Below are 25,647 nucleotides of genomic sequence, written 5' to 3'. Positions count from 1 at the left end.
GAGGTCTCCTTAGGCTATCCTTCTTGCTCATGGTGATCATTCCGTGTTCTTCCCAATTTAATCTCCAAAAACTAAATTATAAACCCTGTAGGGGATGGTGATTGGCCAAATAACTACCGGACATTCCAGGGTTCAGAGATCCCCAGTTTTATAACCCTGGGTTGCTTCTAATGTCCATGATTTACATAGAGAGGGGCCTGGAAAAAAGTCATGCCCCAAGGCATGCTAGGTAGAGCACAGGCATCTGTACCTGGCAGCACAGGCCCTCCCCATTGGACACCTATCCCTCCCACTCTCTTGGCTCCTGCTCCTTCCACCTAGATGAGCCTCCAAGGAATAAAAGCCCAGCTTCCTCCCCAAGTGCCTCTACCCAAATGCCCAGGGAACTTAATTGTACCAGAAGGAATATCAGTTATGGGGACTGAGTCCAATGCTGTACGTGGGCTCAGGACACAAAAGCAAGATTCTTCTTGCCCCACTTTCCCCCATCTGCTCTGCTCCCCTCTCCCAGCAGGCCAGGAGCGTCTAGCCCCTGTTCTACTCTGGGCCCTCTCCCCCAGGAAGCCCGCCCTACCTTGCAGCCCCCCCACAGGAGCCCATCTAGAACTTGTTGGCTGGCTGACCTTTCCCACTTTCTGGCTGTGTGAGTCCGTGCCCTCTGTAGTCGGACTGCTGGCTCCTTGAGGGCAGACCCTCAGCTCCACATCAGGCACTTACTGTATGTCGTGGTCCTGCTGCTATCCCTGGGGGCTGGACAAGGGTGGCCCTTTCTTAAATCAGGAGAGAGCTCACAAAATGCTAGGGTTAGCAAAGGCCTCTCCTTGTTGCCTTCCCATGGGAGCGAAGCTGGCAGGGGCTATGGTCAGGGCTGGGACCCACTTGGACCCTGCCCTCCTCATCTGGGAACTTCTGCTGCTTCTCAAGGCCTGGTTTGCCCAGCTTTGACCTTAAAGCTACTCTTAGCCTCTCCCTTTCCCACTTACCCCAGCCTAGAGCCCCAGGCCAGTTTTTGCCTTCCCTGGGGACTCCCATCAGCCCCGAGTGCAAGTATAGGAGTGTTGGAGAATTGGAAGGAGCTGCATTTGCCACACACTCTCAGGTTCCTTCTGCATACCCAGCCATTACTGCATGCGGAAGAGGGCATATATAAAACGGAAAAGAAAAAATGTCAGCTCCTCCTCTGGGGACCTTACACTGTACTGGAGAAATAGTGTACAGCAGATAAGTGAGCCCATCTGGGGAGAAGGCCGGGAACAACTAGGGGCAAAGGCCAGGAACAACTGGGGGTAGTGAGACCCCTGCCTTTGGGGCTGACATGGAACTGAGCCTCAAAGGAAACAAATCTTGGTGGGGCTTTTTGGTTTTGTTGTTAAAGGAAAAGCCATTAGCAATTTTTCTCGATCTCTTCCTTCCATACTTATGTTTCCACCCACTTTGTCTCAAAGCTTAGGACTTGATGCCTTCTTAATTGTTCTATTAGAATTAACATCATAATCCGTGTCTCTCCTCACTTCAATCTCTCCTGTATGCAGCTGTCAAAGTAATTTTTCTAAAGCATATGTCTATGTTTCCCTACTCAGTAAACCTTGTAGGCTCCCTCTTACTTCTAGGATCAAATAAAAGCTGCTCCGTTTCACTTTTGTCTCCATATCTCTGGGACCACTTACTTTGCCTTATTGAAGACCTCAATCAATGCTTGCTTCATTAGGTGATTGATGCTGACATAATTTAACTTCTCCTTAAATGTCTGCTCAATAATTTAGATCGGTTTTCCAAGCTTAGACCTTCTTGTTCCTGGCAGTAAACACCAAACATATATTCCAGGGGGCATTTGAGCTCAACCTGATAACCGTCCTTGAAACATTTAGGCAAAGTTTCAAGGTCTAACTCGTGTTCCTCTGTCTTTAAGGAGAGAGATCATTCAGTTGTATAAAGACAATTGTCTTTGCCCTGGAATGGGCATTTCCAGCATCGGGCCGATATTCATAAATCTGAACATGTTCTTTTTGTTGTTATCTTGATAAGGAAATAACATAACTGGGCGGGAGAATCGTGGCCTGATTTAGTAAATGAGCAAAGCAAAAGAGCAGATTTGAGGCAGGGAGAAAGCTCTCCTCCAAAATGGACGTCAAGGGAAAGATGCTTCTCAAACTATGTAACCTCCCTCTTGTGATTTCATGAACTCATAATATGAATCATGACAGGGCATTCTACATAGGGATACGGAGGGCAGGAAGGGAAAGGAGAACGGTCATTTATTATGCATCTGATAAGTGCCAAGTGTTGTGGACTTTACAAATACCGGCTTCAAAACATGAGTGAGAAGACCTTGAGTGTGCTGTGGTTTATTCTTTGTTATTGATTTATTTTTCATTCCTTGTTAGTTGCTTCTTACATGATATTTATGAAATGTTAGATGATTTATCATCATTCAAAAAAAGGAAAGGGCATCAATAATTTTATTGATAACAAAAGCCAAAAGAGAAATCAATCAGAATTACTGCTCAGAATATACGGGAACCATCATTACATGGAACCTTCAGTCCCCATTTCCTATATTCTATCTTCTCTCTCTTTCCCCCTCTTTTGTCCCCAACCTATAAAGAAAGTGAGAAAGGCAAAACAGGTTGGACACTGATATAATCAAACGAGATGCTTTCCTAACTTGGCCATGGCTAGTGAATGTCTCTCTCCTCTCTTCCCCAAATGTGTACCTTAGCTCTTTAACTGGAGGTGGGCAGCCTGTTTTGTCAGGAATCCTCCGGAATCATGCTTTCTCCTTGTGCTGATCAGAGTTCTTTTTTTTTTTTTTTTTAATTTTAGAGCTTTTTAATTTTCAAAACATGCATAGTTTCCAACATTCACCCCTGCAAAATCTTGTTTCAAATTTTTTCTCCCACCCTCTTCCCTAGACATCAAGCAATCCAATATATGTTAAACACGTGCAATTCTTCTATATATATTTCCACATCCATCATGCTGCACAAGAAAGATTAGATCAAAAAGGAAAAAAATGAGAAAAAAACCCCAAATTAAGCAAACAACAAAAAGGGTGAAAATACTATGTTGTGATCCACACTCAGTTCCCACAGTTATCTTTCTGGGTGGCTCTCTCCATCACAAAATCATTGGAACTGAATCATCTTATTGTTGGAAAGAGCCACGTCCATCAGAACTGATCAGTGTATAATCTTGCTGTTGCTTTCTACATTGTTCTCCTGGTTCTGCTCACTTTACTCTCATCAGTTCATGCCAGGCTTCCCAAGTTTCTCTGAAGCTATCTCCTGGAAGTTTGTGGGGCGCTAGGAATAGAAAGACTAAACTGAAGGTACCCTCTGATCTGAGGAAACTGCCTTTCTCTGGGTCAGGTCTCCACATGGACCCTGTGGGTCTAATGCTATTTTGGGCAAATTGCTTTCTAGTTTTCCTCATGGCTCTCCTGCCTCCAGGCCTTTGCTCATCCTGTGCCCTATATCTGAAAGGTCTTTCTTCCCTCCCTGCCTCCCAACAACAAAACAGAAAAAGCCCAAACCAGTGGCCAGTCCAAGGATCATCTCTTCCTTCCCTAGGATCTCCTCTGAGGAGCCAGGAAGGGCCTTCAGGGCTAGCCTAAGAACTCTCTATCTGGTGAAAGGGGTGGGCTAGCTGGTCTCTTATAGAGCCCAGGACACTGCTGGGGGGTGTCTGACTTCCTTCCAGCTCAGGCAGCATGGACCCCTCCCTCCCCCAGTATAGCCCCCTGAGGAGGGGGCAGCTCCCAGACTCATTTCAAGCGTCTTTAATGAAGCCCAGAGAAAATGCAATGTTTCCTCACTCCCTCCTCCAGGGAAGGCTCAGCTTGCAGTCCTGGAGCAGAGGAAATGACTTTTGGGGAATTCTCTGGGACATTTTATGACCAACTTAATGAGCATTTCATTTAACTCAATCAATCAGCAGCATTTGTTTATTGAGCTGCAAACCCTTAGTCTGCACTAGGCCCTGGGAATGCAAGCAAGGCCTGCTCTGGGGAGCCTTCCTTCTAATGGGGCAGAGGGTCAGTGTGCGACGCCAACTATCCCCGGGACCCCACCCCGGGACATGGGAGCGGTTCTCAGAGGGAGGGTTTGTGCCCATGGGAGACCGGACCTGCCGCTAACCACTGCCCAGGCCAGAGCCCTGGGCCAGCAGGAACCTTATACAAAGGCTTGGGCGGCCCAGAAGGCCGGGCCCGCTCCCTGCCGGGGTCAGCCTCTGTGCCTCAGGGCCTAGGCCACAGGAGAAGAGTCCGGAGCCACAGCTGAAATAAATGGGGGAGAACTGACTGGCCTCGGCCTCCTGCCTGGCGGAGCCATTGCCTGCCAGAGCTGCCGCCCGCCTGGGAAGGCCTTCTCACGGTGCCTCTTGGTAATGTCTGTTCCCCAGGCTCTGTGGGCCTTATGGCTTGGTCCTGACTCCCAGGTCTCTGAGCTGGAGCGGCACGAGAGGGCTTGGGACTCAGGGCAAGGGATCCAGGAGCAAAGGATGGGGTAGAATTGGGCAGATTCATCAAGGAACTGCAGTTGGAAAGGGAGAAAAAGGGAGGCCAGAGCAGCACCCATTATTTGAGAAATGAGGGATGGTGGAGGCAGAGGGAGAGTCTGGACTTGGTGAAGGGGAGCAAGAGGCTCGACTCCCCCACTGTAACTGGTCAGTCAACAAACATTTATTAAGCACCATCTGTGTGCTAGGCATTATGTTCAGCAGGAGGAATAGGGGAAGAGAATAAGCATTTATATAGCACCTACAATGTACTAAACACCGTGCTAAGTGCTCTTTACAAATATCTCATTTGGGCCTCACAGTAACCGGTGCTATTATTATCATCCCCATTTTCCAGCTGAGAAAAGTGAGGCAAACAATGAATGACTTTTCCAGGGTCACAAAGCTAGTAAGTGTCAGAATCCAGAATTGAACTCAAGACTTCCTGATTTCAGGCCCAGCACGGTCTCCACTGGGCCACCAGCTGCCCCTGTACAGAGCCAGGGTGTGGGGGGTATGCCAGAAGGTGCGGCTGGGCAGCCAGGGATGCACGTGCTCAAGGGCATCGAGGAGGAAGGGAAGCTTGCTAGTTGTGGTCAGGGTTTCCAGTGGGCCAGTGGGAAGGGCAGACAGACCTGAAGTGGACTGTAGAGGAGCAGGGCAGGGCTCCCCGAGGAGTTAGGGAGCAGCTGGGAATCACCGGGGTCAGGAAAGGGAAGGGAGCCCAAGGGCAGGAGTCCAGGCAGAGGGCAGTTAGGGAGGGCAGCTCCACCGCCAATGCTCACTGTTTCCGGCCGATCAGAGGGCACGGCGGGTGGGACGGATAAAGTCTGCTGGAGGCTGTGACAGCCAAGAAATTCACGATTCTGAGTAGGACCAAGAAAGCCACAGTTTCCAGGAACAAGGTGGTGATGGACCCACAGCGTCGTGCCCAGGTCAGGCCACTGAACAGGCTCAGCGTGAGAAGGAGACTGATTGGCTGGAAAGACCCCAGAGCGGACCACCAGCTGGGGAAGGGCCTCTGGAGCATGCTGGCTGGGGATCGGCCAGAGGAAGGGCTGGCCTTGTGAGGGAAGCTCCGGGTTCTTGGAACAGGGAGGGCAGGAGATGGGAAGAGAGTGCTCTGAGATCAGCCTGGAAAGGAGGCGGGAGGGCCTTGAAGCCCAACTTTGTCCTAGAGGCCAGAGGGAGCCTCTGAAGGTTTCTGAAGAGAAGCCTCGTGATCAGGCCTGTGCTTTAGGAAGCCCGGGGACGGCTGCACTGCCAGGAGAGAAGGGCTGAGGGTTGAGGTGACCTTCGGAACAATGGGGGCGTTGGGCACATTCTGTCTAGGACGGGGTGCCTTTGAGATGACTCCGGGGCATCCGGTGGAAGGAATAAGCATCGATAAGGCAGCGGCTGTGTGCCCAGCACCCCGCCGAGATTCTCTCGTCTAATCCCCCCGAGTGAGACATCCATGGATTGGAAGCCTGGGGGGGCCGAGGGATGCAGCAGAGGGTCCCTCTGAGAGGGGGTGGCCCCCATTGTCTAGAAGTGTCTTCTGACAAGCAGCCTTGGTGTCCCCCCTGCCTCCCCTGCTTTGTTGTACCTTGGGGAGGAGCTGAAAGCAGGGAGGCTGGCTTACAGACCAGTCCAATGGGCCATATTCCTTTGCTTTCTGACCTTCCCCCGGAGCTCCTGGCCTGCTCTTTGCCCCGCAGCATGGCCAGCCTGGCCATCTCTATGGAGAAAGTCAGGTTACAGGCCAAGAGCCTGGTGGGCCACTCACCCACTGTCGGCCTGCCCCTCTGTCAGCCTCTCTGTGGCACCATGGGCTCAGCTTTGACTGCTGCCTGGCTTTTATCACAGCCCAGCTTTCCTCTTATCCCAGTCCTAGTCCAAGCCCAGGTTTATAAACTCCTTCCCCCAGCTCCCTCCTGGGAGCCTGGGCTGCCCCTACTGTGAGCAGGAACAGAGCGGGGCATTCCATCCACTCTTCCTTCCTTCTCTCTCCTCACTTATCTCCCCTCTCCCTTCTCTCTCCTTCCTTCCTCTTCCCCCCATTCCTTTCCCTTCTTTTCTTCCCTCCTTTCTCCCTTGCTCTTTTCCTCCTTTCCCCTTCCCTCTCTTCTTTCCCTTCTCTGCCTCCTTCCCTCTCCTTCCCTCTTCCCCTTCCCCTTCCCTCTGCCTCCTCTTTTTCTCTTCCTCTTTCCTCTCTTCTTCCCTCTCTCCCATCTCCTTCTCCCTCTCTCCCTCCTTTTCTCTCTCTCCTGCCTTCCTTGCCTTCCTCCTTCCTTTCTCTTCTCCATTCCCCCAAAACCCGACTTGCCCTTTTATGGAACAGAGGCTCCCTTTGAAAGCCTGGGGCCTGACTCCCTTTGCTCCCTTGCTCAAAGGTTCCTGGTCTGTTTCCTCTGGGTTTGAGCTTTCTCTTGGTAGAAGGCAGGTGCAAAGGCTTCCTCCTTGGCCCCCTGCGTGTCTGGCTGAGGCCTAGGGCAGATGTTGAGGTTGGAGCCTTGAGCTGGACGGTGGATTCCCAGAGAAGCCCATCTGGAAAGGCCTGTGGAGGACTCTAGTCAAGGCTGCCCAAGATCCCCCATGGCCCCCTAGCAGTGGGCACCCCACCGCAGCCTGAAGACTGGCCAGAGCAGGGAGCTCACTAGCTCCCAAAGCCGTCCATTTCCCTCCGAAGCAGCTCTGGTCGGGGCCCCCTCTGCTTGGGTTCCTGTGAGCCTCCATGTGCCCACAGGCCCGTACCTGCATGTGACTAAACAGGTCACCCTGCAAAAGGGCTGTATGAGAGGGAGGCACGGGCCAGGGGCCGAGGGAGCCATCTCAGAGATTGGGAGGGGCAGGATAGGGAAGCCCGGGGCCAAGGCCACGTGAGAGGAGGGGAGATGGATTCTTAGAGCGTGGGGGGCAGACGACGTGACACAGATTCAGCTTGGGTCCTCCCACAAGTCCAAAGTGCATCATCCATGGGCTGGGAGGACCCCCGCGGAGAGAGCCTTCAGCACACCACTAGCTTTGTATAGCCGCCCTTCTCGCTGAGGATGGGCCTCTCCCCCAACCCCCGGGGCTGAGGCTCATCTCTGGATCTCCCTGCTGCACAACACCCCCAGGGCATCAGTCCTGGAAGATGGGCCCCAGCTTGGGTCAAGACAAGTGCTCGGCGCCTGCCAAAGGTAGCGTGGTCCACCTCCTCCTCCTGCCTGGCTGGGGCCTGGCTTACTCTCCGCTTGCCCTGCCCGCGCCAGACACGTTGTTGGACAGGCTCCACGGGGCAGCCGTCCAGGTATGTGCTGAGCTCTGGGCAGCGGGCTTCCTTGGTCTGCTCGGTCTTTCCTGCTTAGATGGAAACTCCTCTGCCTGCGTCCAGATCTCTTCCAGGAATCTCGGCGGGGTTATGCCGTGCCATCTGCACCCAGCAGGGCCCCTGCGTCCACAAGGATGCCGCCCAGAGTCCAGCCTGATGAGAGATTCTGGAGGATGGACTGGAGCCATCTGGGAAAAGTCCTTACGCACCAAACTGGAAAGTGTATTTTATCCTGGAGCTGAGAGGGAGTCCCTGGAACCTGGGAAGTTTTCTTCTGTGATTTTCTGGGATGTTGTGTTCAGATTCCTTTTTCTAAAATTTCTGGGATGTCAATAATTCTGAAATTGCTCTAGGTTAGTCTCTAGACTCTGAGTATTTTAGTAAGATTGGTCATAACTCTAATTTCCTTTTTAAAATTTTTATTGATGCTTGTTTTTATATCATAGTCATTTAGGAAAAGTAATCAAGCAAAAGCAAAGGGGACAATGTAGGCAACATTCTGCATCCATTGTCCCCCACCTTCTTACAGAGAGCAGAGAAGTACACTGCTTCTGTTCCCCAGGCCTTAGCATAATCAGAGTTTGGTTTTGGTCAATGACTGGATTTGCTAAGCACTGACCTCTTTCTCCTCTTCCTCCTTTCTTCTTCTTCCTCCTCCTCTTCCTCTACCTTTTCCTCCTCCTGTTCCTTCTCCTCCCTCCTCTTCCTCCTCCTCTTCCTTCTCCTCCTCCTCCTCGGCCTCCTTTTCTTCTACCTTCTCTTCCTCTTCCTTCTCCCTCTTCTTCTTCCTCTTTCTCCTCTTCCTTCTGTTCCTCCTCTTCTTCCTCCTCTTTCCCCCTTCTCCTCTTTTCCTTCTCCTCTTCCTCTTCCTTCGCCTCTTCTTCCCTTCCTCCTCCTCCTCTCCCTCCTCCTTTTGTCCTCTTGACTATATGAACTAGAGGTGGTGCAAGGGCTACCAGAGCTCGGATAGATATGGGAATGGGTTTCCCATTCACCGATTTGTCCAGGTTGTAGCCAGGATTTAACCCGACATTTTGCTGACTTAAACCCCAAATTCGGTCCCTTCTCCTTGGATGAATCCCAGAGTTTCTTGCTCCTCTGTTCCCTGCCCGAGGACTGGGGCCAGTCCGCTGCTGGTTGGGTCTGTTGGTGGCCGAATGTCTCCTTTCTCCATCCTGACCGTCTTCATGAGCGCTCTGGCCCAGTCTCTCTTTGCTCACCTTTGTTCCCTCCGTGTTCTGCCTGTGTTTAGTCCTCCTCGGTGCTTTCCTTGAGAGAGGCCTTCGGTTCTGCTCTGGGAGCTTTCACATTCAGTCTGAAGGATTCTGCACTTGGCTCTTCTTGGCTCATTTAATGATGCAGATTTTACTTTCCCACAAGGCATTTTGGGGTTTTCTTTGGTGCATTGCTGATTGAGACATGTTTGAAGCAGCAGACTCCCAGGACCTTCTTGCTCCAGTGTCTTCAAGATCTTACAGCTAAGGCCTGCTATCGGGCTTACAGGGCAGTGACCCCCCCCCCAAATCGCAGAATAGACCTCCTCCCCTCATCCTATTACTGGATTCCTTTGCCTTCTTCATTCTCATTTCAGATTCTAAGCCAATTAGAGTTGTTCTGCACAATCTCATTAATTAATCAGTTAGCACTGAGCCGTCGCTGTGGTTTATTAAATAAACTGAAGAAACGTTTTCTCTACAAGCTTTTGTTCATTTTCTTTTCTTGAATAGTTTAATCTCATAAACTGAAACAAACATCAGTGTTGCTGGATGTGCAGTTTATTTGCAGTGTAACAACAAAGGACATCAATCATATCATAATCCCAATAAGTTGAGCACTTACATGTTTCCTCTGTCATATTTAAATACCTCAACGATGTATCACGGTGAGAAAGATCAGCGAGAACCACTTCTGAACAGTAACTGCTAACTTCTTAATTCTGGAAATGGACTCCCACCATTCATCTCTCTGAGGATTTCAGGCAAAGACTCTCGAGAATTCTATTTGAAGGTGTCTCCTCCCTAGGATGAAAGTTAAATGGCCTCTGAGGAGAGGTTTCCTTAGTCCTTTCTCTCTGTCCTCAGTGTCTCCTGAGCTACAACAGTTTGTACCTTTTTAATGCTAGTTAAATTGCCTCTCTCCCACTATTCTGTTTCTCCCTGAAGATCTAGGAAGAAGATCCAGTCTTTGTGGGAATGAAGTTCCCTCAGAGGCAAGGGTCACACTTGTAAGACAAGTACACAGAAAATCAGAGTCCTGGCCCTGCAGAATTGGCAGGGTCCTCCGAGGTTGGCTTAGCCCGGCATCTGCCCAAATAGTGATTACCAGATTTACGTTACTGAGTCAAAAGGTCAGCCAGTGCTTTCTTATTTTTTGGTGTGTATAAAATTGCTTTACTAATGTAAATAATTTAGATTAAAGTGATATGGTTAAAATGAAGCAAAATAACAAAACTTTTTTCTTCTATTTTCTTTTCAAGAAACCTGATTACTGGCATTCCTTTTCCATTTTCATCATCTTCAGATGATGATCAGATTTAATCTTTTAAACTATATACATTTTATTTTTTCTAGTAAATTTAGTTATTTTTAATATACATTGCTTTATGAATCATGTTGGGAGAAAAAATCAGAGCAAAAGGGAAAAACCATGGGAGAGAGGAAAAAAACCAGAAAAAAAGTGAACATAGCATGTGCTGATTACATCCAGTCTCCTTAGTTCTTTCTCTGGAACTGCTCATGCGTGAAGTACCTTCTCTAGGGCTAAAAGCAGATGCTATTCCAGGACGACTGAACCAAGCCACTTTAACCTCCACTCGACCTGGAGTTTATTATAGTCAATGTTCAGAGATTTGTGGGTCCAACCATAGCTTCATGCCTATTGTACTAGAAATATTGACCCTAAAATATTTTGAAAACTGGTTGCATATAATGCAAACATCTTTGAGAAACCAACATAATTTCTCTGACTGCAGATGGTGTTTTCTGTCCAAAGTCTATTGGGATTACTTTGCTTCACTGAACCATAGAGAAGAACCAAATCTTTTATAACTGATCATCGCACATTCTTGTTATTATTGTGTACAGTGTATTCCTGGTTCTGCTTGTTTCGCTCAGCATCACTTCATGTAAATCTTTCCAGGCCTTTCTAAATCAGCATATTCATCATTTTTCATCATTCATCATAGAACAATAATATTTCATTACCTTCATATATCACAACTTATTCAGCCATTCCCCAATTAATGGGTATCTACTCATTTTTCAATTCTTTGCTACCACAAAAACAGCTGCTACAAACATTTTTGCACATGAGGGTCCTTTCCCCTCCTTTATGATTTCCTTGAATAAGGACCTAATAATGGCACTGCTGGATTAAAGGGTATGCAGAGTTCTATAACCCTCTGGGCATCATTCCAGACTGCTCTCCAGAATGGTTGGATCATTTCACAACTTCACTAACAATGCATCAGAGTCCCAGTTTTCCCACGTCCCCTCTAACATTTCTCCTGATCTTTTCCTGTCATTTTAGCCAAGCTGAGAGGTGTTTAGTAATATCTCAGAGTTGTCTTAATTTGTATTTCCCTAACCAATAGTGATTTAGAACATTCTTTTCATGTTACTAAAGATAGCTTTAATTGGTCATCTGAAAATTGTCTGTTCGTATCCTTTGACCTTTTATCAATTGGGGATTGGCTTGTAGTCTTACAAATTTGACACAGTTCTTGATATATTTTAGAAATGAGACTTTCATTTGACACAAAAATCTTTTTGAAAGTGAACTTCAGCAATATGAAGCTCGCTACCATCCAAACATATTTCATTTTTGGAATAGTTAAAAAAAAAATCAAGATCTGACACCACGCCACTTCTCCCTGTTGGTCCCATGACCAGGAAGAAACATCCAACTCTTCTCCATGTGACCACCGTTGGGCACTTGGAAACTGGCAACACATTTCCTTCACGTTCTTTCTTGTGTCTTCCTTTATACTGTTATTGTTTGTCCTTTGTTCTCAAAGAGGACCATGACATCAGGAAGGAGGTCAAAGGAAATTGGGTTGAAGTGAGGGAGGGCTGTGTAAAGTCACCGGCCTCATTTCCTCCTCCAGAACCATCTGGGTCCAGTGGCCAGATATAGATCAGCGTGACAGGACATGACCTTCTCCTTTGGGCTAATTAGCTCCTGGGTTCCTGGGCATAGAGACACATGTTCATTCTCACTACAGTGTTTATGAATAGCCTATAAGCCACAGGGAAACACTGACAATTAACCAAATACAGAGACATGTAGAAACAATTGGCTAGTTAAAGATCTGGAAGTGAGGTGGACTGCAAGCTAAGGTAGCAGTGTGGAGCTGTAGCCAAAAAATCCTAATGGGATCTTGGGCTTCACTGAGGGAGGTACAACTTTCATGAGAGTCCTGGTATCGGTTGTCCATGTCAGACCTCATATTGACTATTGAGTCGGTCGGCAAGCATTAAGCACAGACTGTGTGCCAAACACTAGGTCCCTGTGATACAAAGATAGGTAAAAACCCTGTGGGGAGACTACATGCCGATAACTATGTACATTAGGGAGATGATAGTAACAATAAACCATATTTATCTAGTGCTTTCAGGCTTGCAAAGGGTTTCACTTGTGCCGGCACTGTAAGCCTGGGTCTTGCACTTTTAAGAGAACATTGCTCCTCAGTGGAGTCCGCTAGGTCAGCAGCCAGAGTGATGGAGCCCCTCCCCTATGAGGACTCCTCTGGGTGGGCTCCCTTTCTGTGTTGTCCTTCCCATTAGAGTGTAAGCTTCTTGAGGGCAGGGACTGCCTTTTTCTTACTTGTATCCCCCAGTTCTTAGTACAATGCCTGGCCCGCAGTAGGTGCTTACTGATTATTGAACTGAATTAGTGAGAGCTGGGGCCATTTCCTTTTTGTCTTTGTGCCCTCTATACCAGCACAGGATCAGGCTCCAAATTCGTGTCCATTCAGTGAGCCTGTGCTGCTCCTGTAGCCGCAGATCTGGGGCCTTGTCCCTGGGGGCCTTGGAGGGGGGACAATGGATCTGTGATGTGGGGTCCAGCGGATGCTCTGTCGAGGACAAGAGCCAAACATCTGGGGTGGCCTTGGACGTCCTCAGCAGCCTGTGGCATTTTGGACTTGGGCCTGCCAGTGAAATGCTCCCTGTTCCGAGGCTCTTGTGGTTTGGGTTGCAGATGGCCTGGGGGTCCCGCACCCGTGCAGGGGCTGCTGTGGGGAGTGATTCAGCCGGCCCAACACTCCCCCTATTCTTCTCCTGCACAGGCGGCGTGGCTCATGGCAGTGGCATTTTAATTGAGGAATGGCCTTGACTTTGCCTGTTTGTTGTAGAAGGGGTCAGAGGGGGCACTTCTTTGTGGGGGAGGCCTCTGGAGCCCCACCGGGATGCCAGGATGAGGAGGGAGCTGGGCCTGCCTCGTCCCTTTCACTACCTCTGGGGACTAAAGTCTGCTGACCTTTGACTCGGGCTGCGTGTCCAGCCCAGCAAGCACCCCTCTGAGACAGCCTGACTGCTCTCCCATGTGCCTCCCCCTTGTGTAGGGATATAGTCAGGTGGGCAGCAAAGAAGGCTTCGGCTGATCCGATTTCAGGGACCCCCTACCTTCTGTGGTGTGCATATGGAGGGCGGGGGCCTGGAGGCGGGAAGATCCGAACTCAAATCCCATCTTACCCACTTAGTGGCTGTGTGAGCTTCCCTTTATGGCGGCCTGCTTCAGTTTCCTCAGCTGTAAAATGGGGATAATAATGACCCTTATTTCTCAGAGTTGTAAGGATCAGATGAGATAATTGTGAAATTCTTAGCTCGGTTGCAGAGAACATGGTAGGCATTTCATGAATGCTTTCTTCCTCCTCAATCCCCCTTCCTGTGACAGCCTCTCTGACCTCAGCAGCCTGAGCCCTCAGGGGACTCCCAGAAGCCCCTGCCACACAAAGGCAGCATCGGGGGCCCCCCTGGAGAGAGCTGCCGGGGACGTGTGGGTGTGAGAAGGCCAGCCCGCCTCTGGCCCTCAGGAGGGCTCCCAGTGTCCCCTGGCTGGGGGAGGCGACGCCCCATGGTCCTCCCCGCCTAAGCCAGTGCCAGACTGTCGGGTCTCTCCGGACGTCCCCTTTTGCACCGAGGCAGAGGCTGCAGCCCTCTCGTTGTGTCTGGAGGATCCTGCTGGAGCTGGGCCTTTGGTTGGGTCAAAACCCTTTTCTCTGGCAGGCTCCAGTCCCTAACCTAGGGAAGGAGGTCCCCACTCCCGCTGACTCAGACCTGTAGGGGAGTCCCAACGGCTGAGCTTGGGGAAGAGTTCCAGCCCAGAAATGCCCCTGCTCTGAGCCCTGGGCCCATGGGGCGGCCCCTCCATCCTTCCCATCGGCCCCTAAACCGCGCCGCTCCCCGCAGTGGGAACGGTGTCTCTGGCTCCCATGGTGATCGCGGGGGCAGTTCCCTCCACCCCCCCGGCCTTCAGAAAGTGTCTGAGGTCACATGTGAACCCAGGTCTCCCTGTCCCAGGCCCTCCTCCCCTGTCTGCCACAAAGGGGGCGAGCCTCCCATCCTTGGAAGTGGAGACCAGGGCCCTTGTTAGGGATGGGGGCAGGTGGTCGGCCCCTTGGCTCGGTGCTCCGGGCTCCTTCCCTAGCGGCTTTTGGCGGGGGGGGGAGGGGGGGAAACATCTCCAGGCTAGAGATGTCCGGGATTCTCGAAAGTCAGAGGTCTTTTTGAAGGGCCAGATGGAGGGCGATGGAGCGGGGGCATGCGGGGGAGGAGCGGGGAGGACCCTGGGCCTGCTAACTCTGGCTCCTTTCCCCCCACAGGCCTGCAGAGTTAGCCACCAAGTATGCCAACTTGTCAGATGGGGCTTGCAAGCCTGGCTACGCATCCGCCCTGATGACTGCCATCTTCCCTAAGTAAGTGCCCCCTGCCCCCCAGACCCACTTGCTTGGCCGGGGGCTCAGAACCCGTGACTGCCCTACAGCACAGCCCTGGTGAGCTCAGTCAAGAGTGCGGCCCATTCCTTGGGTAGGATGCCCTGTCCCGGGATGCTCTCCGCCCCCTGGGCCTTCCGGCCCCCACAGGCTTGGTAGGATGGAAATAAAGGCTGTGCTGAGGAGGTGGGGCCCAGGGGGGCAGCCCAGGAGTGAGGTGCCACGGCCACCCCGAGAAACCACCCACGTTCTGGTCATGGGACGCGCTGGAGGGATTGACTTCTGTCCCTGAACATAATCTCTGAAAGCAATCTCTGGGGGGCAGAGGGCAGGGGGCAGGGGGCAGGTCTGCCTGATGGCAACTGACTCAGCTCAGCTCAGCCAGGCTCCCACCGGGGCTCCTTCTGGGCCTCCTATGCCCGTCTGGCCATGGGCAGGGTAGAGGCCGGGGGAAAGCACTGTCTGCTCTTTGCCAAGGAAAGGAGCCTGGGTTGGGCTCTGGCAGCTCTCCTGAGAGGGGATGCCGTAGAGAGTGGGCTCGGGCCCGGGAGTTAGGGGCAGGCGCGTGGAAGCACGTCCCCGGTGGCCGGGCAGGGAGGGGGCTGCCAGCCTTGGCTTCTCCAGGGCCCTGCCTGGCCCTACGTTTGCTCACTGTGGGTCCTCGACCTCCCTGTTGGCTGTGTGTCCATGTGGGCCTGGGGGGGGCCGTTGTGACCCTCTTGTCCCACGCATAGTGCGGCTGTCAGATGGCCCAGGGACACAGTGCCCTCAGGAGCTCAGATCGGCAAGTGGGAGCCGTGTGCCTTTGTGACCGGCCAGCCCGGCGCCAGTGGTCCGCGGCACTGAGAGCCTTCCTGGACCATTGGGCCGCCTCTGTGTGGGGCAGCCCCAGCTGCCACTCCCCAGGAACTCGGGCCCCCGAACAGGGTCAGACAGAAGCGGGGGGCTCCTGTGTGCGGTGGCCATGGCGGCTGTGAGAACGGGGCTGAGCCCGCTGTGCCAGCAGGAGAGTGGGGCCTGTGGGGGCAGGGGAGTGCCACGGAGGTGGCCCTGGAGGCCCTCCAGCCGTCGGCAGCCATGCCCAGAGCCTGCATCAGGGCCGCCAGCTTGTACTCGCAGCCCGGAGTGAGCAGCCACATAGCGTTCATCACCTGGTGTGCGGAGGAGGAGTAAAAGCTGCTCCTTGTCCCCATAATGCCTGTCTGCTGAGCAGAGGAGCCGGCGGGGAAGAGGGGCTGAGGGCCCACGGGTGGGAGGGAGGAAACATGAATCACCTCGTCCTTTCGGGCCCAGGAAAGCGATGGCACCGCTGCCTCCGGGAGGCAAAGCCCACCCCTGGGCCGACACCAAAGCAACCGCAGAGCTGGCTCTGAGCACCAAGGAGCCCCAAATCATAGGTAGCCTGGGGATCCAGAGTTCCTCCCCCCCCCCAGTCCTGGGTCTCCAGTGTCATGGCCAGCCCCGGCCAGGTCCTGGAAGGTGTCCCTCTGGCAACCATGTAGCTTCCGGAAAGCAGTGTAATCGAAGGGAGAAAAATGGAGAAAAGGAAAGAAGGAGCAGGGAAGCGGGGAGGAAGAGAAGGTCAAGGAGGGAGAGGGGAAGGAGGCGAGGAAGGGGGAGGAGAAAGACAGAAGGGGAAAGGAGAGGGGGAGGAGTAGAATAGAGAAAGGGGGAAAAGGAAAAGAAAAAAAGAAGGGGGTTCTTGAGGACTCATTTCTAGACTTTTCTCTCTAAAATTGTGGCCGGGGTTGGGGAGGAAATTCCTCTTTCTACACTGCCACGCCAGCAGGGAAGACACCTTAGAACAGAAGTACGTGGAGGGGAGATGGTGCTCACGTGGCCTGAGAGGGAAGACCGGGAGTCCCGAACCCAGCTCCGTGGGGCTGGGAGGAGTTTGAGTTCTCCCAGGTGGCCGGTCTTGTCCTGGGGCCCACCAGCCAAAGAGGATTCCTGGGGCAGCCCCACCCCCTCATCGCTGATATAACATTTCCTGAATTTGGGTCTGGGCGGGAAGATTTCTCCGGGTGAGTTCCCTGGAAGGTGAAAAGAACAACGTCACTTGGCTTCCGTGCGGGGTCCTGCCGATGTAACACGTTTTCTAGGGGACACAGAGGAAAGGGCGCTGGGACTAGAGATAGGAAAGCCTGAGCTCCAGTGCGCTCGAGTATGGGGTGCACTAGAGCCTTTTCAGGGGACATGTTGTCACTACAGCCTCCTAGGATGGAGCGGCTTGGAGGGAAGGACAAGTCAGTCCTCTCTCTCACCCCTCAGCCCAGACTCTGCTTTCTCCGGCTATCTGCCAGCCAACCTGAGCCCCTCCATCTCCTTTCTCCTTCCCCCTTTCCCCTTTGCCCTGGGCATGGTAACCAGAGTCCTAGGCTCACTGGTACTGGAAAGGAACCCACACTCCTTCTTCACTGTCGCGGGCTCCGCCCTTCCTTCCACCTGTCATCTCACTGTTAATGTGGCAGTTCTTCGATGGCGGGGACTGCCCTGGATTCCCAAAGCCTCGCCCCGTGCCCGCTGCTCAGCAAATACTTAGGAATGGAGTGATCCAATGCTTGGGAAGTTAGGTTTTCGAACCAGGTACTCCACAGTAGGTAGAGGCTCCTACAAACAAGCAATAAACAGACCAGCTCACCTGAATTTTCCCCAGTTGCCCTCTACCCAACTTTAAAAGAGTGCCTCAGATTGAATTCTGGAGCCACAAAATGAAATAAAGGCCCGGGTGAGACAATTTCCAGCCCCGGGCAACGTCGGAGGTTTGCAGGAAAGTTTGTCACACCAAAGTGGTGACTGGTCCTGGACAACCAAATGCAGAGAAGCAGAATTTTTAAATACATCTCTCCAGATCATAATGCAATAGAAATGACATTCAATAAAGGGCCATGGAGACATAGATTAAAAATTAATTGTAAATTAAATAATCTAATCCTAAAGAATGAATGAGTCAAAGAATAAATCATAGAAGCAATAAAAAATGTTATTAAAGAGAATGAAACCAATAGAACAATATACCAAAATTTATTTTGCAGCAAAGCAATACTTAGGGGGAAACTCTATTTCTAACCACTTATATCAATAAAATAGAAATAGAGCAGATCTATGTATTGGGCGTACAATTAAAAAAATAGAAAAATAACAAATTACAAATCTCCAGTCAGACACCAAAATGGAAATTCTAAAATCAACCAAGAGGTTAATAAAACTGAAAGTAAAAAAACTACTGAATTAATAAAACTAGGAGCTGATTTCATGGGAAAAGCCCCCAACAAAATAGAAAAATCATTGATTAATTTGATTTTAAAAAGTTAGAAGAAAATCAGATTTCAAATAAAAAATGAAAAGGATAAATGCATCACTATGAAGAGGAAAATTGTTATGTCCGGACTAGCTCTCTGGAGAACCTTGGGATTTGCCCGAGTCCTTGGTCTTAGTGGAGGAGCAAAGGAAGCAGGAGGGCCACCATGAGGCTGGTCAAAGATGGAGTCTAGAGTCTGGTGTCTTCTCTTGTGTCTGTGGCTGAGAAAGCATTCTGTCTCTGAGATTCCCTTAAATACCTCATTATGATTACATCACTATAACACTGAGCGTGGGCAACCATTGTATCACCATACTAAGTACTAAGTATATGCTTAGCTATAAGTATCTTGCTGACCTAGATTTAAGTATACCTTTTCAGAGTTCCAGCCCTCTACAGAAATTAAAGCAGTCATTAGGACTTAGTTTGCTCAATTACATACCAATAAATCTGACATACTGGGTAAAATGGCTAAATATTTATAAAAATATAAATTCCCCATAATAACAGAAGAGGAAATAGAATACTTAAGTAATCCTATTTTAGAAAAAGAAATTGAATAAGCCATTAGTGAACTCCTTAAGAAAAAATCCCAGGACTAGGTGGGTTCATAAGTGAATTCTACCAAACATTTAAAGAGTAATGAATTCTAATATTATATAAATTATTTGGAAAAGTAGGCCAAAAAGGAGAAACACAAATATGGTTTTGAAACCTAAAGCAAGAAGAGCAAAAACAGAAAGAAAACTGTAAATCGTTTTCCTTGATGAATACTGATGCAACAATTTTAAATAAAATACTAACAAAGAGATTATGGCAATATATCACAAATGACCAGGTGAGATTTATGCTAGATATGCAGGACTGGGCTCAATATTAGGAAAACTATCAACATAATTGGTCTTGTTAGAAACAAAACCTGCATCTCAATAGATGCAGAAAAAAAAAAAACTTGTGAAAAAATACAACATTCTTATTAAAAACACTAGAAAGCATAGGAATAAATGGAGCTTCCTTTAAAATAATAAATATTGTTTAGTCATGTCTGACCCATTTGGAGTTTTCTTGGCAAAGATATTGGAGTGGTTTGCTATTTCCTTCTCCAACTCAACTTACAGGTGAGGAAACTGAGGTAAATAAGGTTGTGACTTATCTAGAGTCACACAGCTAATGGTCTAAATTTAGATTTGAGCTCAGGTCTTCCTGACTCCTGAGCCAGTACTCTATCAACTAGTCCAAATCTATCTAGAATGACCTGAAAGTTTTATCCACAGTGGGCATAAATAGAAATCTTCTCAGTAAGATCAGGAATGAAGCAAGGATGCCTATTGTTACCACGATTATTTAATATTGTACTAGAAGGGTTATCTGTAGCAAAAAGAGAAGAAAAAGAAATGGGAAGAATTAGAGTAGGCGATAAGGAAACAAAATTATTGCTTTACAAAAAATATGATTACATACATGGAGAATCCTAGAGATTCAACTAAAAAACTAGTTGAGATAATTTTAGCAAAGTTGCGGGATATAAAATAAACTCACATAAATCATTAGCATTTCTTTACATTGCCAATAAAACCCAGCAGCAAGAGATAGAAAGAGAAATGCCATTTAAAATAATTGGAGATAGTGTAAAATAGTTGGTGATCTACATGCTGAGACAAACCCAGAAACTAAATTAACACTGTTACAAAACACTTCTCATGGAAATAAAGGCAAATCTAAACAGCTGGAGAGATAGGAATTGAGAGAGAGGAGAGATGGAGAGGTTGAGCCAATATAATAAAAATGATAATTCTGCCTGAATTAATTTACGTATTCAATGCTACATCAATTATATTACCAAAAATTATTTTGTAAAGCTAGAAAAATAATAAAATTTATCTGGAAGAACAAAAGATCAAAAATATCAAGGGAACCAAAGGAAAAGAAATGGGAAGGAAGATGGCCTAGCAGTACCAGATCTCAAAGTATATTATAAAATGATAATCATCAAAACAATTTGCCACTGCCTACAAATAGAGTAGCGAGTCAGTGGAACTGATCAGGTACACAGTAGTAAATGACCATAGTAATCTAGTGTTTGATGAACCCAAAGATCCAAGATTCTGGCACAAGGAATCACTATTTGACAGAAATTTCAAATAAAAATTCAAAAAAAAATTTCTGGGAAAACTAAAAAGCAATTTGGCAGAAATTAAGAATAGATCAATATTTCACAATGTGTAGTGAAATAAGGTCAGAACGGGTACATGATTTAGATAAAAGGGTGGTATCATAAACAAGTTGGGGGGGGCATGAAACATTTTACCTGTCAGGTTTGTGGATAAGAGAAGAATTTTTTCAAACGTGAGATAAAGAACATTATGAGATATAAAATGGATAATTTTGATTACATGAAATTAAAAAGGGTTGCACAAATAAAACCATCATTATCAAGATTAAAAGGAAAGCAGAGCACCAGCCCTGAAGTCAGGAGGACCTGAGTTTAAATCTGGCCTCAGACATTTAACACTTTCTAGCTGTGTGACCCTGGGCAAGTCACTTGACCCCAAATATCTCAGCAAAAAAAAAAAAAAAAAAAAGGAAAGCAGGAAACTAGGGAAAAATTTTTTTTGTTATATTTCTCTAACAAAAGTCTTGTTTCTCAGATATATAGAAAAGTGAGCCAGATTTATAAAAATAAGAGCAGTTCTCCAGTTGATAACAGACCCAAGTTTTCAGAAGAAGAAATGAAAGCTATCTATAGCCATATTAAAAATGTTCTAAATCACTACTGATTAGAGAAATGCAAATTAAACCAACTCTGAGATTTTACCTCATACCAACAGACAAGTTAACATGACAGAAAAGAAAAATGACAGATTCTGGAAGGAATGTGGAAAAATTGGGACACTAATGCACCATTAATGGATTATTACCAACTATTCTCTTTGGTTTTTTAAGGCATTTGGGGCTAAGTGACTTGCCCAGGCTCACACAGCCAGGAAGTGTTAAGTGTCTTAGACCAGATTTGAACTCGGGTCCTCCTGACTTCAAGGCTAGAGCCCTATCCACTGTGCCACCTAGTTGTGTCATCCAACTATTCTGGAGAATAATTTGGAAGTACATACAAAGTGTTATAAAACTGTCAGGATGCACATCAATTGGGCAAAGACCAAACAAGTTGTGTATGATTGTGATAGAATACTATGTTGGTGAAAATGATGATGAGTAGGATGCTTTCAGAAAAACCTGGGAAGATTCCTATGAACTGATGCAAAGTCGAGTGACCCAAGCAAGAAGAACACCGCACATAGTGATAACAATAATTCATTGATGATCAGTTCTGAATGGCTTAGCTATTCTCAGCTATATAATGATCTAAGACAATTCAGAAGGACTTGCACTGAAAAATATTCTCCTCCAGAGAAAGAACTGATGGAGGCTCAATGCTGATCGAAGCATACTTAAAAATTTTTCTTTATTTTTCTTGTGTTTTTCTTTTTGGGCTGTATTTTCTTTTGCAATATGGCTAATATGGACATGTTTTGTATGACTATACATGTAAAATCTATATCAAATTATCTTCTTAAAGAGGGGGAGGGGAAAAGAAAAGGAGGGAATTTGGATTTCAGAATTTAAAAAAATGAATGTTAAAATTTTTAAAAATATTTAATTGAGAAATAAGAGGTGGGGGAAGTAAAGCAATAAACAGTGAGAAAAGGCAAGAAAGTTCCCATTTGAGGCCTAAGGTCCCAAAGTCACCCCAGCTTGACCTGCCAGAAGCCAAAGAGAGGTCCCAGATGGTCTCCCTGGGAGCAGTGACACTCCAGTCCAGCACAGCCAGGAGGAGTAAAGGATGGCTTTCTTTAGTTCCAGTCTTGTCTCTGCTCATCATGGAGAGCGCACCTTTTGCAGACTGATCTGGGCACAGACCCAAGAAAAGCTAAGATTTTAATCTGGCAGGATCCATCCCCAAACAGCATGGCTGTGACAGTCTGCTGAGATGTAGCTTGTGCCTTCCTGCCCTCGCCCGGAGTTCCCACTGCCTGGCCTTGGCAGCGAAGACTCCAGCCCTCCCCAGCCCTCTCCTGCTGGCTCTGACTTCTATCCCTATTAAAGCCCATCCCATGCCGCCTTGGGTAGGGAGCTGGCGGATAGGGACGTGGCAGGGCCCAGAGCTCCTGAGAGCGGCGATTTCACCATCAGGGATGGAACTGTGCTTCTGTGGCATGGAGAAACCTCGGCCAGCCAGCGCGCCATTGTTAAGTGACTGGGATGTACCCGGAGATGGAGATTCATGGACAGAAACAAAGCAGGCTCTGTGCTCAAGGAGTGAGAACAAGGCCAACAGGGAGAGAATAGGAAGAGAGGGAGAGGGGGCGACCAGGAAGCCTTTTTGTAGAAGGTCTTCTCTGAAGAAGAGTGTTCCAAGTGTGGAGGATCCTGGTGCAAAACCTTGGGCATGGGAGCTGGTGCTGTACGTAAGGACCAGTAAGAAACCTTGTTTGGTTGGTTGGGCTAAAATGCATGGGTGAAGAGCCAGTAAAGAAGTCCAGAAGAAATGATAGGACAGGTACAAGAAGAACAAGGAGACGACAGTCTCGCGGAGACCCAGACAAACCCATGAACACCCGTTTTTTTCTTCTGGGTTCTGTCCTTTTCACCATAATAGCTTTAAATGATGGGATTCTTCTTTATTTTCTCATTCTAGCCCACTTTTGGCTTTAGACTTGAAGTGGCTCTGCCACCCTTCTGAGGGGAAGGTCTAGACTGCTCTTGCTGCTGCTTTCTTATGGGTATTGAGTAGTATGTTACTCCAGGACTTCAGGAACAGTTCAGGCTAAAAACCTATTAGTTCTCAGAGTGATCAGATACAGGGCAAAGCATGATGGCTGTGCTTGACTTGAGTTTGTGCCTGAGTAGCAGGCTGGTGGACTTGCCCCTTTTAGACTTCCAGTAGACTCATTTCAGAACTCAGCCCCTGCTAGTCAGCCCGTTGGAAAGCTCTGCTACCAGAGGGACAGAACTATTGGCTGCCCTTTGACCTGGGCCTTCTGTCCTGGTTCTTCTGTAGGTTCTGCTCCTGGGGCTGGAGGTGCACAATTGCTATTTGCTTTTGAGTTTGCTCCTCTCAATGAATAGCTTAAAGCCCTCAACCCCTCCTTTCCTTGTCATACAACCCCTCCGAGGACAACTACCCTCCTCAGTCATCCCTGGATATGGGACCTGGAATTGGGAAGGGAAGTACAAAGTTTCCAGTGAGCAGTTCCTGCACCGGCAGAGGCCTTCTCTGCTCTGAGGCTCTTCTTTCCCTGTTCTCTGCCTTAGAATGTTCCACCCAGTGTGACTGTGGCCAGATCCCTTCCCCTGTGTCTATAGACCTACCTATGCTTCCTCATGTCAACCTGGATTAAAAGTCATTCAGCTTATATTTCTTAATTATTATATATTTCCTAATCAGGATTCAGGCTCCTGCATTTTCCAGATCTTTTTGAATGACTTGTACAGGGGACGGGAGGGGAGTTGGTTTATTTCTTCATGCTTTTCCACCATCTTGGCTCTACTTTCTATTTTTATTGATGTTGGGATGGGGAAGGCAGGTTAGAAAATAAATGTTTGTTCATTGGAAAAAAATTTCACTAAAGATAATCAATTATAAAGGAATAGAAGGATAATCGCCTTGCTTGGGGATGAGCCAGTTGAGGGTGGAGGTGATAGCAGATTTCAAGGAGGAGTATTAGAGGAGTCTTCCTCTAGGAAGAGTGTGAAGGGGTAGAAGGGGTATATGCTGCCACTGGGCAGATGGGAAGAAGGTGGCTGGGTAGATTGTGAACCATTGTTAGACAGAGAGGGTCATGTGAGTCAGTGCTTACCATGTACTCATGAGCTAGGGTGGAATTGGCTCCGTGGTAGGGGTTCTAAGCTGAGCAGTCCAAGGCTCTTGGGCCTGGTTACTGGAGATTCAGAGGGTTCTGTAGCAAAGCAGGTGGGGTGTGTATGAACCATGTGCTATAGGGAAAGCAGTTTGGCAAATGATTTGGAAAACTTAAAAGGTTGTTGAGGTTTAAAATGCTTTGTCACTTAAATTGGTCTGCACACATTTGAGCATCTTTAGAAATAAGTGATTTCCATGTAAAAATATTTTTTAAGCTTTAATCTCTTCTTTTGAAATCATACTTAAGGACATTTATGCCATACATTGGATAGTGATTATCCACAGTAGGTGGTTGATTAAGTTTGCTGTTCTGTTAGACACATCAGTGTTGTAATATTGATCTAGATTAAAAGAAAAAATTAATTTAAAAAAAGGACAGACTGGACGGGGAAGCCAGTGAAGAGACTGTTGCAATAGTCTGGGCAAGTGGGATTGAAGGCTTGACTTAGGCTGGTGGCCTGGTGAGTAGGGAAAAGGGGACAGATGCTAGAGATGTTCAGAAGTTAAAAATGAGAATTGCCAACAGACTGGATATTTGGTGAGAGTAAAGAGTCAAAGATGGCTCTGAGATTGTGAACTTGGGTAAGTGGAACAATGGGACCAGCTTCCACGGATAGAGGAAATTGGGAACAGGGTGGGGATGCCTAGAGGGGGAAAGATTCCCTTTTGGCCACATTGCCTCACCAACATACAGTTGGAGATGTTTAGCAGGTGTGTCATAGGACTGAATCCAGAAAAGAAAGGATGAGTGGTTATGTAGATTTAAATTATTTGTATAGAGATGGTCCTATCTGGAGTGGATGAAAGCAACTGAGTATGTGTATGTGTGTAGGTAGCCAAAGCATATCCCTATGGGAAGGGGACAGGGACTGGAGGAAAAGGCATAAAAGGAGTCCAAGGCAGAACAGTCAAGGAGGTTGGAGAGGAACCAAGACAGAGCAGGGTCAAGAAAATCTAGAGTAGAGAGGAAAGTCAACTGCGGGGAAGGCTACCAAGAGTCAAGACAGATTCTGGCTTCAACATCTCCAGGCTGGTCAACCTTTCCTCCTGTGGTATGAGCTCCAGGACTTCCCTGTCTTAGTTGTCCTCTTTGATGTCCTTTCATCAATCAGTGTCTAGTACCAGTGCCCCGTGCCCCAGGCAGGGTTCCTTCTTTGGTCCCAGCAGCACAGATGCCTAAGAAAACCTTGGTTTTTGTTGTGCTGTGACTCATATTAAGTTTTCAGTACACTAAAAACTCTCAGGTCTTTTGGAGACAAATAACTGCCTAGTCATCCTCTTCCCTCCCCATTCCACCCCATGCTTGCTTTTGTACAGTTGATTTTTTGGACATTTATTCCTACTGTTATTTAATTTTATTCAACCAAAATTTCAATCCTTGAGAAAGCTCCTTTGGGATCCCAGCCCTACTAGTCAGTACGTTAACTGTCTCTCGTAGAGAGATTTTAATTAGTACATTGAATCTGTGCCTTTGCTTAAAATGCCAAAGAACCCCTTAAAGAAGAAGCCTGAATTATAAGTTGATTGGGACCATTATAATGTCTTTTTAGGTCCAGCCGCCCCAGCAGTCCTACATCCACTGAGCTCTACTGTGTCTAGCACACATCTATCTTTAAAATAAGGGTAACACGAGAGATCTGGTGAAATACACTGCTAAAATCTAGACCACTCAGTCATTTATTAAGTGCCTATTGTGTGCCAGG

At 48.0% G+C, this 25,647-nt stretch overlaps 1 protein-coding gene across 6 annotated transcripts in view; it reads left to right on the top strand.

The window, feature by feature from the left end:
• ST3GAL3 (ST3 beta-galactoside alpha-2,3-sialyltransferase 3) overlaps nucleotides 1-25,647 on the top strand; it is a 123,325-nt gene that overhangs the window by 60,025 nt on the left and 37,653 nt on the right. For all 6 annotated transcript variants that reach the window (XM_031969269.1, XM_031969263.1, XM_031969265.1 and 3 more), the window contains one exon: nucleotides 14,616-14,708. In XM_031969269.1, the coding sequence (XP_031825129.1) occupies nucleotides 14,616-14,708 (93 nt within the window). The remainder of the gene's footprint in view (nucleotides 1-14,615; nucleotides 14,709-25,647) is intronic.

Source organism: Sarcophilus harrisii, chromosome 4 (genome assembly GCF_902635505.1).
Source record: "Sarcophilus harrisii chromosome 4, mSarHar1.11, whole genome shotgun sequence".
NCBI lineage: Eukaryota > Metazoa > Chordata > Mammalia > Dasyuromorphia > Dasyuridae > Sarcophilus > Sarcophilus harrisii.
This window is presented reverse-complemented; position numbering and strand designations above follow the sequence as displayed.